The following is a 19,460-nucleotide window of genomic DNA, read 5'->3' as shown; positions in this document are numbered from 1 at the left end:
TAAGTACTAGAACATGGTACATTTGAAAACATTAATTTAAAAGCAGCCAGACAATGTATTATATGATTTAATTTATATGAAATGTCCAGAATAGGACATAATCTAGAGATAGAAAGCAGATCAGTGGTTATTTAGGGTTAGTGATATGGGGAGGTTGGGTGAATGATGGCTAAGAGGTGTTGGGTTTCTTTCTGAAGTGACGACAATGTTCTAAAATTGACTGGTTGTCCAACTCTATGAATGTACTAAAAGCCAAGGAATTTTAAACTTTAAATGAGTGAATCGTATTGTATGTGAATTGTATCTCAGTAAAGTTATGTAAAAAAATTCTAACAGAGAGAACTGCTTTTTAACTTGTGAGCATACAGTTCATAAATATCTGACTGACCACATGGAAACTAGCAGTACAAGAGAAATGTAGGATATTTAACCCTCCATAGATATTTACCCAATACAGAAGGTAAATCACTAGTTTTTTTTTTTCTTTTTAAAAACTGTTTTTAGTTGTACATAATAGTAGAATCCCTATTGACATAGACAAACATGGAATATATTCTAATTCAGACCCCAGTACCTCTCCTTCCCCTTCCCTTTTCCCACCCCAATTCCTTCCCTCTACTGATCTTTCTGCCATTTACCCAGTTATTTTTTTAAAATTAATTTCTTGTACACAATGGGGAGATTCACTGTGGTATACTTATATATGTACATTGGAAAGTTATGTCAGATTCATTCCACTGTCTTTTCTTTTCCTATCCACCTAAAATATTTTCTTGATCTCAAGAATATCAGAGACTATTATAGCAGGGTTTTAAAAATATATTTTAATTGCATGAATCATTTGCTGCCTTGTTCTTTCCTTCATGTTCCATTCAGAGAACTAGGCTCTTTGTATTAGGCACTTTTCAGGGTAGAGAAGTACATACATAGTGTAAAGTCAATAATGAGTTGCTCTTCTGCAAATGTGGAAGTCCTTTGAAAAGAAAATGTAAAGAATTCTAGTACAGAATGGCCTGATGAACATACATGCAAATGCCCTCAACAGAATATAAGAAAACTGAATCCAATATCACATTCAAAAGTTCATATACCACAACCAAGTGAGATTTAACCCTGGGATGCAAAGATGGTTTGAAATATAATAATCAATTAATGTAACACACCATATTAAGAGAATGAACAAAAAAGAGCACATGATCATCTCAACAGCCTAGAAAGATATTTAATAAAATTCAACACCCTTTCATGAAGAAAACAAATTAGATATGGAAATAATTTATATCCATATAATAAAGTTCACGTATGAAATAAAATTTTTTATTCTAATTTGTTATATATGACACCAGAATGCATTACAATTCATATTACACATAAAGAGCACAATTTTCATGGTTATATACAAAGTATATTCACACCATTCATGTCTTCATACATGTACTTAGGGTAATGATGTCCATCTCATTCTACCATCTTTTTTACTTCCTTGCCCCCTCCCTTCCCCTCCCTCCCCTTTGCCATATCTAAAATTTGTCTAATCTTCCCATGCTCCCCCTCCCAACCCCACTATGAATCAGAAAAACATGGAACACTTCAAGAACTTGCGTGTTATCCTCGCACAGGGGCCATGCTAATCTTCTTTGTATTGTTCCCATTTTACTATATGTGCTGCCGAAGCAAGCACTAAATCACTAATTTTAACATTGAAGAATTAATAAAGGCAAAGAAGAAAAACTATTGGAAAGGAGTGGCAAACATGGATATCCCTATATTCATATCTTGGGAATCAGCAGTAAGTTTGGAAGTAGAAAATTTTTAGTCAACCTAAAAATCCTGATCCATAGATATCTTGGCAAGTCCAAATCCAAAAAATAAAAAATAAAAAAAAAGTTATCAAAGGCCCTTACTAGATTGATTAGATTAGTTAGAGGGCACAGAAGTCAACTCAACATTTAATACTTACCCTTCCTTCAGCATCAACCATTATTTCCGACATCTTAAAAGTGACTTTTGGATTTGCTGTGCCTTTAGAAAGAGACATAAGTGAGTAGTAATGTATATCTAAAATTACTTGCACTAATTGAGCTAGATCAATCCTGTTTATACTTTAGTTAAGCTGGTAATACTGAAGATAGCCACAGCTTTTTTTTTTTGTGGTGCTGGGGATTGAACCCAGGGCCTTGTGTATGAGACAAGCACTCTACCAACTGAGCTATATTCCCAGCCCAATAGTCAGAGCTTTATTACACAGGAATCTCAGGAGGAAATGAATGAATACAAAGGCCATCTTAAATTCAAACTTTTAAATATGGATATTAAAAAAACAGAGGCTAAAAAAACCTGAAGGATCAGTATGAAATAAAAGGAAATTCTGTACCATTTTAAAAAATGAAAGCTGTGAGCAGTAAAATAGACAAAAACTTACTAATTTATTAAGAACAGAATTACTAAAAAAACTTTATTTGGCAGAGAAGATACTTACTTTCTTTTTTTTGAAGGTATTGGGGATTGAACATTCTAGACAAGTGATCACTGAGCTACATCCCCTACATCCCCGCTTTTTTATTTTTTGACACAGGGTTTCACTATATTGCCCATGTTGGCCTCAAACTCGCAATTCTCCTGTCTTAGCCTCCCAAGTAACTGGGATTACAGATAAGTGCCACCACGTTCAACCACCTGCTTATTTGTTTCTCGAAGTAAACAGTGTTGTAGACATCTCCACTTTGAAAATAATCTTTTTTAAACATTTATTTTTTAGATGTAAATGGACACAACACAATGCCTTTATTTTTATGTGGTGCTGAGGATCGAACCTGGGTCCCGCCCGTGCTAGGCGAGCGCTCTACCGCTGAGCCACAATCCCAGCCCTGAAAATAATTTTTAAAATCTATTTTAGTGACAACATACTATCCTTATTAAGGTTGTAAATAACCAATGCTGACTACACCTTAGAATGACTACAGGAGGAAATCTTATTTAGAAGGGGGAAATGAATGAATACAAAGGTCAATGGAACACAGTACCTGTTTTAGGATAACGAAATGAATCTGCTCTCCTTGTTTCCAACAAAGGGGATGTAACATGAATAATTTCCACTTCTGATTCATCATTTTCTTCATATAGAATTCTAAGAATTTTACCGCCATTAGGAGCTTAAAAGGAATTTAGATATTGTAAATGTAGAAGAATTACTCCAGAAAATAATCATAACTAACTATTCCCTCTAGTATTAGATTTATTTATTTATTTTTTAATATTTATTTTTTAGGTGTAGATGGACACAACACAATGTCTTTATTTTTTATGTGGTGCTGAGGATTGAACCTGGGTCCCACCTGTGCTAGGTGAACGCTCTACCGCTGAGCCACAATCCCAGCCTCACTAGTATTAGATTTCTGATAATGAAAAATAATTTGTGTACAAAATGTGCTACTTATTTATTTATTTAGTGGTGTGGGGGATTGAACTCAGGGCCTCACACATGCTAGGCAAGTGCTCTGCCACTTAGCCACACCCTCAGCCCACAATGCCTTTTACATATAAAAATATAACTTGTCTTTGTAATAGCAAAGGGAGTTACTGCTTACTCCTATTACTTTTTACTGGTTCTTTTGGGGGAAAAAACTGAAGATGATACATACATATTTTTTAAACAGGGGAAAACATTATTTTTTTAAATTTTCTTTATTTTTTTTTAGTTGTAGATGGACACAATACCTTTATTTTATTTATTTATCTTTATGTGGTGCTGAGGATTGAATCCAGTGTCTCCCACATACTAGGCAATGTCTCTACCACTGAGCTACAACTCCAGCTCCAGGGGAAGACATTTTTGAAGGGCTGCGTCTTTGCATACTTTAAAATGCATTCTTTGTTAAAAAGGGAATTATTTAATTTATAATATTTCCTACAAAGTGTTATTTAAATAGAATCCAGTTATTTTGAATCATTTATTTGTATAAAAATCTGATCTAATAAAATATAATTATGGCAAAATATTTCATACCTTAAAATTAAATATAAATATTTAAAAATAAATATTTGTCCCTTGGATGTGTGGGCCATAAAAGGTATTAATGGATAATAACCAACGTTTTAAAAACCAACACAGGAAAGGGTAATAGTATCAGAGTGCACTGCATATAAGGATAAATATTGCTTCATAAAATTTGTTTTATCTATAAAGTATATGTAAAATTATTAGATCATGATTATAACCAAATTTCTAACTGGATCATGGTCAAAAAGTTGTAAGTTATTACTTAGAGAGTTGTTTTGCAGGCAATGAAATACTTGCATAGTCATCCACTGGTTTGGTTATCTGTTCATGCAAACTCTTGTCAATCACGCTTTTCAGTTGGCCTTGAACTTGTAAAAACCCTGGCTCAGCCCCCTGAGTTGCTGGGATTATAGATGTATGCCACTGTGCGTGGCTCTAATCATACATAGAAACTCATTAAGAAGTGGTCGTTTAAATTTTGCTATAATAGTGCCAAAATTACCAAAAACAGCTTGTAGGTGAAAAATTGGCAAAGAAAATCAAGAACCTGAGGTACTAAACTATAATACCGTTGTTTTCAGTAGAATTCATTATGGTGAGATATAGAGTCTATGTATTTATTCTACATAACCAGTATCTAATCATTATTACTTTAGTATCTATTATCTGATATTCAGAATCTGTATACTTAACCAATTGACAGGTGAATCTTTTAATATTTCAATTGACCTATAATACATTATTTTGAACTTCCTTACTTGTTTCAGCTTCTGGACACCACCAATAGCCAGAATATCTATCAAATTCTTCTTGAAGAACAAAGGTAGCAACTCCAGCTGATCTAGGATCCTCTTCCATGTTAGCTAACTCTAGACAAACATAAAAAACAAAATCACAAAAAGCTATTTTTTCATAGTACAAAGAAAACAATATAATTCCGTTTATTTTGAAAGGTAGCTGAGTGGAGTGATGAACTCTAGAACCAAATGGATTGAGTTCAAGTTTGAGCTCCAACGTTTACCTATTGTCTAACATTAAGCAAATGGATCTCATTCCACTGCAGTATTCCATTTGCAAATGGGACTTTATTAGGTTGTTATGAGGCTTAGATTAATTAACTTACATAAAATGCTAAGAATAAAGCCTGGACCATAGTACATGCTCCATAAGAGTTATTACTTTTCCACCTGGCACAGTGGTGCATACCTGTAATCACAATGAATGGGGAGGCTGAGACAGGAGTATCGAAAGTTTGAGGCTAGTCTAGGCAGCTTAGTAAGACCTCATTTCAAAATAAAAAATAAAGAAGAATGGGATATGATGTGGTGGTAGAGCACCCCTGGGTTCAATCCCTAGTACTTAAAGGAAAAAAAATTACTTTTCCATTTACTCAGAATGATGAAAAAAAGAAACTCTTCTATACAAAGAAACACATCTTTATAGACTTAGAACATTAGTGAGGCCCTAGGTTTGATCTCCAGTGAGAGACAGGCAGACAGACACACACACACATGCACACACACACACACACACACACCAATTTACTAGATTAGTTTTTTTCTTTCTTTTTTTTTGGTGCTGGGGATCAAACTTAGGGCCTTGTGCATGCAAGGCAAGCACTCTACCAACTGAGCTATATCCCCAGCCCCTTAGAATAGATCTTACAGATCACATAATTCAATCATTCCTTCCATTCAACCAGAGCAGCTCAGCTTTTATCTGTTTACACTTAGGTTGTTAACAAATAGTATGAAGGGAACTCGTTTTTAAAAAAATCCTGTTGGGCCTGGGGATATAGATCAATCGTAGCACTTAGCATGTACTAGGCCCTTGGTTCAATACTTAGCACCAAAACCAACAAATAAATAAATTCACAAAATCATAATTATATTAGATTTTATGTGATACAGAAATGTTTATATACTTCATGACTGGTCTCTGAGATTCATCAATGTTGTCACATGTATCTGTAATTCATTCCTCTTTACTGCTAAACTGTATTCCATTTAAACTATCCCCACCTCACCCCATTCAATATGGGAATTGAACGTATGAGTGCTGTACCACTGAACTATATCCTATTTCTTTTTTATTCTGAGACAATGTCTTGCTAAGTTGCCCAGGTTGATCTCAAACTTTCAATCCTCCTGCTTCAGTTTCCTGGGTAGCAAGGATTACTGGTATGCACCATCATGTCTTGCTATACCATAGCAAGATTAATAATAGATTTAAAATCCATTCATCTGTTAATGTATGTTTGGGTTGCTTCTAGTTTTTGGCTATTATGAATAAAAATGCCACAGACATTCTTTTTTTTAATATAATTTTTTTTTTATTTTTTATTTTTTTTTTAGCTTTTGGCGGACACAACATCTTTGTTTGTATGTGGTGCTGAGGATCGAACCCGGGCCGCACGCATGCCAGGCGAGCGTGCTACCACTTGAGCCACATCCCCAGCCCGACATTCTTTTTTTTAATATTCACTTTTTAGTTGTAGTTGGACACAATACCTTTATTTCACTTATTTATTTTTATGTGATGCTGAGGATTGAACTCAGGGTCTCGCACATGCGAGGCGAGCACTCTACCGCTGAGCCACAACCCCAGTCCCCCATAGACACTCTTTATAGAATATTTTTAAACATTTGTTTTAATTTCTCTTGAACAAGTAAATACTTAGAAGTGGAGTGACTGGGTACAAAGGAAAATATATGTTTAACTTGATCAGAAACTAATAGTTTTCCAAAGTATTTGTGATATTTTATACTCTTAACCAGCAATGTGTGTAAGTTCTACAATGTTTGGTGTAGTCTAGGTGTGTAGTAATATCTCATTATGATTTTAATTTTCTAAACAAGTCCCCCCTCCCTTTTTTTTGAGATACGGTCTCACTATGGGGTTGGCCAGGCTGGTCTCAAATTCCTGAGCTCAAGAGATCCTCCCAGGGGCTGGGGTCGTAGCTCAATGGTAGAGCACTTGCCTAACATGTATGAGGCACTGGGTTCAATCCTCAGAACCACATAAAAATAAATAAGCAAAATAAAGTTTTTTTTAAAAAAGAGATCTCCAATTTCAGTCTCTAGAGTGCTGGGACTATAGACATGTACCATTATGCCCAGCTTAGGCAAGTTTTGACTTATTTTTGCTTATCTGTATTTTCTAGATTGTCTCATATCAATGAGCAGTAGAAACCAATATTCCCTTATCTAAAAAATTTGAGTCTAGAAGCATTTGGTGTTCAGAATGTGGAGGATTTTCCATTTATTGTACACCTACTTATTATGTAACATCTCCAATAGGGTAAGCAAATGAGCGGTAATCCAATACCCTAATATTCCTGCAGCAAACATGAATAGGCTCACTAAGTAGGATTAAGATTATAAATACCCTCAGGGCAGTTCAGGTCAGGTTTGCGATGAAGTGAGTTTTAGCCCTTAGCTAATGAAAATTAAACTGAGTTTTCAGAGCTTTTTCAATTTTGGAATTAATAATAGAGCAAAGACCAGTGCTTACTTTCCTTCAGTCTTTCAACTATCCCAAAATTATACCACAACCTGATTTTATATTTTGTCCTCTTTTAGATATGAGGATGGTTATTACTCGTTTGTACCTCCCTATTACTTATTACGGAGACCTCAATTATTGAGTTACTTATGAACTGAATAAATGGTATCATCTTGTCCTCCCAATAAGAGGAGTTAAATTTAGGAGCAGAAGCTAGTTTTTATTTACTTTTCAATTCTTCTATCATATTAGGCAGAGAATAAACATGCACACGCTGACTGATTAAACTTACTTTCTGAAGTGAACTTTCACTTAGAACCTATTGCAAATAAGGAGACTGGATTGATGATGCTCCTTCCCCCTCTCTCTTTCTATCTAAACACTTGTGTCCACAGCACTTAGCACTTTACACACAGGCACAGCTCTAAACAATTCACAAATATTAACTCATTAAAGCCTTATAACAATCCCATGTTGAGTAGTAATTAGGAGTTTTACAGATAGAGAAATTAAGAGAGAGGTTAAATAACTTCACAAGGTCACAGAATTAACAGATGGTAGATCTAGGACTCAAACTCAGGTAATCTGGTTCTCCATTATTTTATATTCTCTATCTATATTCTTAATAATACATTAGTACTAAATTGTGTGTGTGTTTTTCTGTTTTGTTTTGTTTTGTTTTTGGTACTGGGGATTGAACTCAGGGGCATTCAACCACTGAGCCACATCCCCAGCCCTATTTTGTATTTTATTTAGAAACAGGGTCTCACTGAGTTTCTTAGTGCCTCACTTTTGCTGAGGCTGGCTTTGAACTCATGATTCTTCAGCCTCAGCCTCCCGAGCCGCAGGATTACAGGTGTGTGCCACCATGATAGGTAGTGCTAAAATTAATAAACACACCATATACTATATGTGCAGTAAAAAGATGAATAAAAAGACAAATGTAACACCCTGCAGGATTTCAATGCTTTCTAATTTAAATTCTGTCAATCATCAATTCTGGTGAACAGCAATTTTATAAAAGGAAAAGACTAAAAAATGCCCTAATTTTGACAGTTATGTTAGAATTTTGTAGTCCCAACCTCAATAACAATAACTATTACATAGTGAATACTCAATGTTAAAAGCATGAAAAAATGGCTAGGATTCTCAACACACATTTACGAGCCAATCACCCTAATCGTTCTGCTGCCAGTGGTAGCTGTTCTGATTTCCTGACTTCAAAGGGAGAACCATTAAATACTAAAACCTGCACTTAAGAGTCTCCCTATTCCACTCCCCCTTCTGTCTTTTGATCTTGTATTATGTCATGTAACTTCAGTAATTTCAATAGTCAAGCTTTGGTGTCCCTGTTATAATCTTTTTTTTCTCAAATATGACTTCCACAAAGTATCCAGAACAATTTATTTATAAAATGACTAAAACCCATTGCCGCAGTCTGGCTGGGCACAAATCACGAGCCACTGAAGCAGGAACAAACTTTATTTTTAAACTGCAGGAAAACACTTCACACAGCTCCCGGGGAATCCTCCCGAACGCCACGAGGCTTCTCCAGAAACCCCCAGCCGGAAATATCTCTCTCGGAAATCCCTCCTCCTGCACTTCCCCAACCAATGGGAACTCTCGGGGAATCCCCGGAAATCCCCACGAGAACTCCAAAATAGTGCGAGAACTCAAAAGTTGCGGCAGAGGCGGATAGTAATGCCTCGCCTGTCAATCAATACTGTTGGCAAAATGCCAGGGGCCATACAGACTCGGCCGTGGCTCTCAGCAACCCATACCACCCAACAGCTGAAGACCTCCATATCATGATAAAGTTCTTACCGAGATATAGTCTTCCTTGCCCTGGTTCTTTTGACTCAGTCCTTATACTTTTGGATACCATACTGCTAACTTCTCACACAGACCACAACATCTTTTGCATCTACCTTTCTTATACAGTTCCCTTTTCTGGGATGTACTGGCTAATATAAGACAGTATTTGGTATCAATTTAGGTGTCATCTTTTCTGGGACGTATTCCCTGATGACTCTTTCTCATTGGTCCTCTATAACATCTTGTATTTGACTCTTACTTTGCTTAATTGTCATCTGTTTATGTAGCTTCCTTGAAGAACAGGCCTATATCTTATTCAATTTCATATCCTTAGAACAGATGTACTGAAAAGACCTTCCTCAGACACCAAAATCTATGAATGTTCAAGTCTCTTCATAAAATAGTACAGTATTTGTATTTGCATTTAACCTATTGCGCATTCTCATGTATGTTTTAAATAATCTCGAGATTACTTTCAATACAAGAAAAAAAATAGTCTATATATGTTCAATACAAACACAACCATTGTAAGCCTAACTGCATAGTACATGAATGAGACATGAGATGATCAATGATCAAATAAATACTGGAAAGAGAAAGAGAATCTATGCAAATAGTGGGAGGCCATAGCAAGGTGTTCCTATACATCATTTGTGGGGATTTGGTATAGTGCTTGAAATATAAAAATTTCAAGTTTTGCTTTGAACTCTCTGGAATTCTTTTCCTAAAATTTTTCTGCTTATTGTATGTGTGGGGCTTGGGATTGAACCTAGGGCCTCACATGTAGCAGGGAAGTGCTCTATCACTGAGCCACATCCCTAGCCTATTCCTAAATATTTTGATCTGCAGTTAGATGAGAAACCTATAGATAGAGAACTGGTTGTACCTGCCACATTATTTAGCACACCAGAAATTAAGTAAATTTTGGTTGCTTGATTGAATGTTAAGAGATTTTTAAAAATATTTTTTTTAGATGCTGATGAACCTTTATTTTATTCATTTATTTATATGCAGTGCTGAGAATCGAACCCAGTACCTCACACATGCTAGGTAAGCGCTCTACCACTGAGCCACAACCCCAGCCCTAGAAGAGATTTCCTGACTATTAATTTAGCACTCTATTAATATAAATGGCTCAGGTTTTAAGTTTCAAAAATACTGATTATCCTCATGATGAAAAAGTATTTGCTGGGACTGGGTCTGTAGCTCAGTGGCAGAATGCTTGCCTTGCACGTGTGAGGCACTATGTTCCATCCTTAGCACCACATAAAAATAAATAAGGGGCTGAGGTGTAGCTCATCAGTAGAGTGCTTTCCTAGTACATGTGAGGCATTGGGTTCAATCCTCAGCACCACAAATAAATACTAAAAAAATAAATAAAATAAAGACATGCTGTCCATCTACAACTATAAAAAAAAAAATTTAAGTGTTTGCTGTTAACTACTGCAGGCTAAAACAATTTAGCTCATATTCAACCTTGAGCCAGGTGCAGTGGTACACACCTGTAATCCGAGTGATTTGAGAGGCTGAGATAGGAAGATTGCAAGTTTGAGGTCAGCCTCAGCAATTTAGCAAGAATCTGTCTCAAAATAAAAAATAAAAGGACTGGAGTTTTGGCTCAGTAGTAAAGCACCCCTCCCAAATACCAAAAATAAAAATAAAATAAAAGGAATGCAGTTCAGTGATAGAGTTCCCCTGGGTTCAATCACTAGTGGGTGGGAGTAGGGGGGTGTTGGTGAACAAATCAACCTTGATTAGCAAGGTTTCCTGATCTACTATGACACACAGTGACATCATCTTCAAAATTTTTATAGGAGTTACTATTTCTTTTACTTATCTGTTTTTTTTTTCAGTATACTTCATAACTGTATCATTCTGTTTTCCTATCTATAATATAATCTCTGTCAAATAATGTAATTAATTGTAACTAATAATTGATGATGAGGGGGTGATTAAGAAAGATGGCCAGTAAATCAACTTTGTGAACATCAGAGTAAGCAAAAGTTAAACAAATTAGTTTTCAGAGTCACCACCCTTTATTATAGAGTTTAAACTTTATTTCAGATATTCAAAGGAAAAGCAATATACTATTTTCCATCTTTTATTTGTAGGAAATCTTTTCTTCTTGTTTTTTTTTTGTTTTGTTTTGTTTTGTTTTTTTGGTACTAGGGATTGAACTCAGGGGCACTCGACCTCTGAATCCCATCCCCAGCCCTATTTCATATTTTATTTCTAGACGGGTCTCACTGAGTTGCTTAGCACCTTGCCATTGCTGAGACGGGCTCTGAACTTGCGATCCTCCTGTCTTAGTCTCCCGAGCCACTGAGATTATAGGCATGCACCACTACACCCAGCTGTATGAAATCTTTAGAGGAAAACATCCCTATCTTTTCTTGCTGACTGATGCTACAGTCACTTCACTACAACTTAAAAACACTTCCATAATATACAAGTTCTATAAAATTCTGATTTTGCTATTATGACAATAATAACTAAGCAGACTCTCCAAAACAGAAAGATTAATTTTAGATTGTTTCTGATAGTGTGTAACTGGATTTTGTTTCTTTCCCCAAAACAAGGCTAATATTTGAGATAAAATCTCACTATGTTGCCCAGACTTGTCTCTAACTCCTGGGTTCTAGGAGTTCCTCTTGCCTCAGATTTCTAAGTGCTAGGATTACAGGCATGCTACCATTGTGCCTGGAAAAATTTTAATTTAATGAAAACAGTTTGGAGAAATTTTTCAGTTTTATCATGCTAAAGGAAAATCATGTCTGAGGTGCTATTGTAGTGCTGCTCCAAAATGAATTAAAATGGTGGGCACAGTGTCATATGGCTACTTGGGCGGTTGAGGCAGGAAGATTGAAAGTTCCAGATCAGCATAGGCAACTTAGCAAGACTCTGTCTCAAAATAAAACATAAAAAAGGCAGGGGGTATACCTCAGTGGCAAAGTAAGCCGGTTCAAAAGGACAAGGGAAAAAAAAAGAGAGAGACAGAGAAAATGAATTAAAACAAACTAGCATTATATAAGTATTATAGAATACTTACCCTCTGTATTTTTTAAAAGCTTGAATGTAACATATAAAGATCACCCCACTTGCTTCAATTTCAAAATGAAAACAAAAGCAATTTAAACTTTAAAAATACTTTTCAGAAAAGATTTGAAGAATCATGCCTTACCATTGTGAACATAGGTGAGCCTCCTTTCTTCTCTAGTTACAATGTTAGATATCCAAATATCATTGCTATGTATAAAAGCAATCCAGTCTGGATCAGCTGGGCATAATTTTGGATCCATCCGTATGTTGGGACAACTAGTTTCCACTAAATTGGGCCGTAAAGGTTGTTGCTAGACAGGTAAATGACATTTTAAGGTAGGTATCAGGTTGATGTACACATATCTGTCTGTAGTACCCTTTCTATAAAATGAAAAATATTTTTAGGAAAAATTTCAACTATGGGAGTTGTTCCCCAGGGAAAAAATATCTTTCAACTTCTTTAACTTATAAAGGACTCATTTTTTTTTTTTTTTTTTAAACTATGAATGAAAAAGCTAAGGGTAACAGGGAAGGTACTATATAGACAATATAACAGCACATCATAAATTCTGTTGCTCCAACTTGTTTACTGGAGAAATTATTCTTTGTTAAATATTATCACTAAATGCTTATTTATTGAACATTTTATTAAACACTTTAAATTAATTTTAGCAATAAAAACTTTGCTCATAAAAATCTAATGAAAGCCAGCCAGGATCATCATAATTCTATCAAAAGAATAGCTCATACAGTTCATAAAGAATTGCTTAGAATAAAGCCACATAAAATCAAAATGAAAACATCTTTCAATATCTCCCTCAGTGCTTTCACAGAAAATGGGAATTGATGCCTTTTACTATTTTCCTATATAGTGAGAAGTTTGAGCATTTTAAAAATTGTATCAGTGTTACTAAAAACTTAAGTCTTAAATTTGGGAATTAGTACTATATTTCTTGTTTCCATTGCAACTAAATTTCTTGCTGGATAAACTAAATTTTTTGGTTTATTTGTTAATTACCTTTCTGATTTGGGCATTTACCTTTAGGACCCAAAATCAGATTTAACAAGCAGTAACTACAACTTACGGTAAATCCTTGTGGCCCTCCATCTTTTACATGATAAATTCCACTACCAGCTTGAAACAGAAATGTTCCACTTCCTTGGTGATAATCATAAGAAGCAATTCCAACTGTTCCAATGCGTTTTCTTTCTCTTAATAGTTCTTCTTCTCGAGAATACATTCCATAGTCCAGTGTTGCCTAACAAAAGGAAAGTCACCTATTCCAGTCTTTTGAAAACTTGCCTTTTTTTTGTGTGTGTGTGGTGGTGGTGATTGAACCCAGGGCCTGGTGCATGCTTAGGCAAGCACTCTACCAGCTGAGCTATATCCCCAGCCCCTTGCCTTTGCTTTTAACACTGAAATCCTGGCATCTCCAATATTACTAAGCCCACATTTTGTATGACCCAAAATTTGCTGAAATTTCAAGCAGATTAATTTCAGGAAGTCTGCTGAAAGATTTCCTACTAGTAAAGGGTCATTAGATGATTACTGTATAAAGAAAAAGAATGAAGCCCCATTATTTTGGAATTCATGACTCTCTGCAACATAACTGTAATTTAGTTAACATAGAGTTAAGACAGACATTTAAGTCAAGTGGTTTGAATACAGGCTTTGGGTCTTCACTGGAAGTCAGACTTTGGCAAGTAGCTTAATTTTGTCAAAAGTAATTTTCCTCAATTTCAATATAATAATAAATCAGCTTTTGAAGATTCATTTAAATAAAAAAATATATATAAAGTGTTTAGCACAATGACTGGCACACAGTAAGTTCTCAAATGTCAGCTGTTATTAGTACCTTTCCATTACATATACTAGCACTCTTCTAACAAAACCCTAAATGAAGCTGGTCACATCACTAACTTAAAACCCACTGACTGTGGCTTAGCATGTGCAAGGCCCTGGGTGTAATTTTCAGCACCAAAAAAGAAACCCCCCCTAAAACAAAAAACTCAAGATGTGATTTTTCTATTTCCTGCCCTTTGCCTCATTTTACTCCCTTTCTCAAGGGCTTTCTACTTATCCAATTTTTACTTTTACCCAAAACCTTAGCTCAATTCAACCTGAGTTCAGCAGTTATCTTTTTTCTTTCTTTCTTTCTTTTTTTTTTTGGGACTTGAGATTGAATCCAGAGAGACTTAACCAATGAACCACATCCATAGTCCTTTTCATTTTTTATTTTGAGATAGGGACTCACTCATTTGCTTAGGGCCTCACTAAATTGCTGAGACTGGTCTTGAATTGCAATCCTCCTGATTCAGCCTCTTGAGATACTGGAATTACAGGCGTGGCCACTGCGCTTGGCATGTTATGCTTTCTTCAAAAATTTTATAGGCATTACTATCTTTTTTACTTATTTCGATATGCTACTACCTTTCAGTTTTTCAGTATAGTTCCTAACTAGAAGAAAACAAACAAAAAAACAAGCTTGAGAGCAAAATCTGTCATTTTGTTTTTCTACCTACAACATATCTATTACAATCTCTGTTAAAGAACGTATGTAATTAATTATCAGCATGATGATGAGGGGTTTTATCAGATAGAAATATTGATATCTGTACAAATTTTAAAAAACAAAGAAGAAAACAAACCTAATAAGTGCTACCTTAAAAAATATCATATTCACATCACATAAGGGTTCTATACCTTTTATCAGTATGCTAAACAACAGAAACATATTAAAGGAACAGATATGATTTCTGCTATGAAGGAATAATACTTTTGAAAGGAGTATATAAGGTTATTTTATATATATCATTCCAAAATTAAGCTTGCACACTGAAAATAAACATCATTCAATTATTGCAAATATAGGTATATACTTGCAAACCTAAAACAATTTTGGATGAGGTTAAAAATGAGACAGCTTGGGGCTGGGGGTGTAGCTCAATGGTAAAGAATTTACTCAGCATAGTGTAGCCCTGCTTTTGATCTCCAGAACTACAAAAGAGAGAGAGAGAGAGAGAGAGAGAGAGAGAGAAACAACCTTAGAATCCCATTAAAATGCCACCTAGTTTTGTGGATTAACTATGAAATTATTTATTAATGTTCAGTTACATATATAATAGTGCCCCCTTTGTAGTTTTGCTTTCTGTAATTCATTATCCATGGTCTGAAAATGTTCAATGGAAAATTTTAGAAATAAAAAATTCACAGATTTTTTTTTAAAAATATGTTTTTAGTTGTAGATGGACATAATACCTTTACTTTATTTTTATGAGGTGCTGAGGATCAAAGCCAGTACCTTCCACATGCAAGGCAAGTACTCTACCACTGAGCTACAACCCCAGCCGACAATTCATAGATTTTAAATTGCATGTCATTCTGGGTATTGTGATGCAATTTTGCAGGATCCTGTTTCTCCTGTGTCATACATGAATCATTTCCTTGTCTGGTGTATCCATGCTGTATATGCTACCCATCCAATACTCACTTAGCAGCTATCTCTAGTTGATTCTGTGATCAACTATCAGAGAATTGTAGAACTTTGTTCAGATAATCTCTGATTTACTTAACAATGGTCCCAAAGTGCAAAAATAGTGATGCAGGCAATTCAGATAGGCCAAAGAGAAGTAATAAAATGCTTCCTTTAAGTGAAGAGATAAAAGTTCTTGACTAAATACTGAAAGAAAGGACTGGGGATGCAGCTCAGGGGTAGAATGCTTGCCAAACATGTGCAAGGCCCTGGCCCAGTGTGACCAAAAAAAATCATAAGATAATGAGCAAGAAAGAGAAGAGATGCATATCTCACTCTCACACACACACACACACACACACACACACACACACTCTTTTTAATTAGACACAATACCTTTATTTGTTTTATGTGGTGCTAAGGATTGAACCCAGTGCCCCACACATGGAAGGCAAACGCTCTAACAACTGAGCTACAAACCCAGCCCCACAAAAGCAATCCTAAAAAAGACCAATGTGGGGAACAACATTGGCCTTACTGTATACTAAAAAGTTAAAACATAAAAAACAGAATGAATAATGTATAGAATAGCAAAGTCTAACACAGNAAAAAAAAAAAAAAAAAAAAAAAAAAAAATTAAGCAAAGAAAACCATATGTTGAGGTTGCTAAGACATATATTGTTATTAATATTTTACTCTTTTTGGTTAATTTTTTTTTTTTGTGGTCCTGGGGATTGAATCCCATAGCAACACATGTTACCAATGAGCTACATCTCAGAACTTTATTTTTTATTTTGAGACAAGTCTCCTAAGTTGCAGAAGCCGACCTTGAACTTGTGATTCTCTTGCCTCAGCCTCCTGTGTTGCTGGGATTACAAGTATGTGCCATCACACCTGGCTCACTTTGCTTAATTTATTTTTATTTTATTTTATTTTATTTTTTTAGAGAGAGAGAGAGAGAGAGAATTTTTTTTTAATATTTATTTTTTAGTTTTCGGTGGACACAACATCTTTGTTTGTATGTGGTGCTGAGGATCCAACCCGGGCCGCACGCATGCCCCGCAAGCACGCTACCACCTAAGCCACATCCCCAGCCCCAACTTTGCTTAATTTATAAATTAAACTTTATCATAGGGGCACTGGGGTCGTGGCTCAATAGTAAAGCATTTGCCTAGCACATGTTAGGCACTGGGTTTGATCCTCAGCACTACATAAAAATAAACAAATAACAAAAAGGCAATGTGTCCAACTACAACTAAAATAAAATAGTTTAAAAGAAAAACCTTTAGCATAGGAATGTATGAATAAGAAAAATATAGTATATATAGGGTTTAGTACCATCTGTGTTTTCAGGCATTCATTGGGGGTTTTCAAACACATTCCCCACCGTTAGGGGGAAACTTGTTTGTGTTAGGCTGCAACAGGAAAAGTAGCAAAATCACTGATTGAACACTTTTAATTTGGATCATTTTATTTGTTTAAATCTCTCTCTCTCTCTCTTTTTTTTTTTTTTTGGAATCAAGTATTGAACTCAACTGAGCCACATTCCCAGCTTAATTTTATATTTTATCAAAGATAGGGTTCTCACTGAGTTACTTAGCACCTCACCATTGCTGAGGCTAGCTTTGAACTCATCATTCTCCTGTCTCAGCCCCCTGAGCTGCTGGGATTACAGGTGTGCGCCATAGCACCCAGCTTTTTAAACACCTCTTAAGACTGTTTCCAATGAAGGCAAGAAAAATTTTGACTATATGATTATATTTTAACTTTTCCACTCATATTGACTACTAAGATTACCAAACTTGGGCTGAAGTCATGGCTCAGTGGTAGAATACTTGCCTGGCATGTGTGAGGCCTTGGATTCAATTCCCAGCACCACATATAAATAAATAAAAGATCCATTGACAACTAAAAAAAATATTAAAAAAAAAAAAAAATCACCAAACTTGGTCCATAATTCTTTTCTCCCTCCTTCTCCCTCTCCCTCTCTCTTTTTGCAGTATTAGGAATTGAATCCAGAACTGTGCGCATGCAAGGCAAGTATTTTACCACTGAGCTATATACCAGCACTTTCTATTTTGAGATAGTGTCTCCCTAAGTCACCCACGATGACCTTGAACTTGTGATCTCCCTGCATCTGCCTCTTGAGTAGATGTGATTACAGGTAGGTGCTACTGCACCTGACTTGGTCCATTCTTGGAATGTTTTAATGCTTCATAATTAGAATACAAGAAATTTTAGAGCAGAGAAATTAACTTTCATAAAGAGAACTGTGTACTTTAACTTTGTGATCAAAAATCTGTCATTTGAAAGAATAAGATGGTCCAAAAAATCCTAAAAAAGACCAATGTGGGGAACAACATTGGCCTTACTGTATACTAAAAAGTTAAAACATAAAAAACAGAATGAATAATGTATAGAATAGCAAAGTCTAACACAGAACACTGAGTACAGAAATTAGTAAGAAAAAGATGGTAGAGAAAAAAGTGGCGGTTTTACAATAAGTGAATGCTGATCTAAATTTGTTCAAATTACTGTATAGCCATATGTAAAAAGATAAAATTGGAACTGCATCTTACATATTCCAAATGGATCAGCAACTCAAGTGGTAAAAATGAAACTGACTTCCACTTATAGCCAAGATGGAGTAATAGGGTACAGATATACCCTCTCATCTGAAACTGAGAATATAGACAAAAATGTATGAAATAATGTTTTCAAGACACTAAACTTCAGTCAACAAAGGACAGTGATCTCTGAGAAATGGGAACCAAATGAGGTGAGGCTTACAATTGTCCCAGCTAACTTAACTGCCTTGAGAGTTTCTAGACGATGGTGGTACAAGTAGAGGGAAGAAATTACAAATGAAATCAAAGAAGTTACAAATGAAATTTAAAAAAAAAAATACTTTGACTTGAAAGCAATCAAAAACAAAACATCAAAACTTAAGGGATGCAGTGAAAGCAATACTCAGAGGGAAAATATAAAAGTGTACAATAAAAAAAGAGATCTCAATCCAAAACCTAATCTTCCACCTAAAGACGTTTCCAAAAAATAGAACAAACTAAGGAAGGAAGGAAATGATACAAATTAGACTGGAAGTAGTCAAAATTGAGGGGGGAGGAGAGGAACCCTTACCAAAACAAAAAGTTAATTCTCTGAAAAACTGACAAATTGGGGCTCAGTGGTAGAGCACTCGTCTAGCGAGGCCCTGGGTTTGATCCTCAGCACCACATAAAAATAAATTAATTAATTAAATTTAAGGAAAAAAAAAAAGATTGATAAATTGACAAATTTAGCTGGACTGAAGAGAGACGCAAAGCCCACACACAAGCGTGACCTCAAATAGCTAAACTCGGAAATAAAAGAGGGATTATTACTAACAACCTTACAGGAATAGTAAAGAAGATTAGAAAGGAATATGAACTGTATGCCAAACACATGAACAACTGTATGCCAACAAATTAGATAACTTAGATGAAATACACAAATTCTTAGAAATACACTAACTGTTAAAGCTGACTCAAAGCCTGGCATGGTGGCATGTACCTGTAGTTCCAGTTACTCAGGAGGCTGAGGCAAGAGGATACTTGAGCCTGTGAGTTGGAGACAAGCTAGGGCAATACGGC

The 19,460-nt window shown here is 35.4% G+C and overlaps 1 protein-coding gene and 1 non-coding gene across 15 annotated transcripts in view; both read right to left on the bottom strand.

Annotated features, from left to right (window-relative positions):
- Dpp8 (dipeptidyl peptidase 8) overlaps positions 1 to 19,460 on the bottom strand; it is a 60,834-nt gene that overhangs the window by 28,215 nt on the left and 13,159 nt on the right. For 10 of the 14 annotated variants that reach the window (XR_007343889.1, XM_048793362.1, XM_048793367.1 and 7 more), the window contains 5 exons: positions 13,444 to 13,617; positions 12,501 to 12,669; positions 4,759 to 4,902; positions 3,024 to 3,152; positions 1,961 to 2,022 (listed from right to left, as the gene is read on the bottom strand). Coding sequence is in view for 13 of the 14 variants with exons in the window: in XM_048793362.1 (XP_048649319.1) it covers positions 1,961 to 2,022; positions 3,024 to 3,152; positions 4,759 to 4,902; positions 12,501 to 12,669; positions 13,444 to 13,617 (678 nt within the window). In the remaining variant the exon portion in view is untranslated. The remainder of the gene's footprint in view (positions 1 to 1,960; positions 2,023 to 3,023; positions 3,153 to 4,758; positions 4,903 to 12,500; positions 12,670 to 13,443; positions 13,618 to 19,460) is intronic. The other 4 variants (XM_015480534.2, XM_048793365.1, XM_015480532.2 and 1 more) reach the window with 1 other exon arrangement.
- Positions 1,575 to 1,681, bottom strand: LOC125613452. Its single transcript, XR_007344019.1, has one exon. It is a non-coding gene; the product is annotated as a U6 spliceosomal RNA (small nuclear RNA).

This window comes from Marmota marmota, unplaced genomic scaffold (genome assembly GCF_001458135.2).
Source record: "Marmota marmota marmota unplaced genomic scaffold, marMar, whole genome shotgun sequence".
In the NCBI taxonomy this organism is placed as follows: domain Eukaryota; kingdom Metazoa; phylum Chordata; class Mammalia; order Rodentia; family Sciuridae; genus Marmota; species Marmota marmota.
Note: the sequence above shows the minus strand (reverse complement) of the source record. Positions and strands in the feature narration are given on the sequence as shown.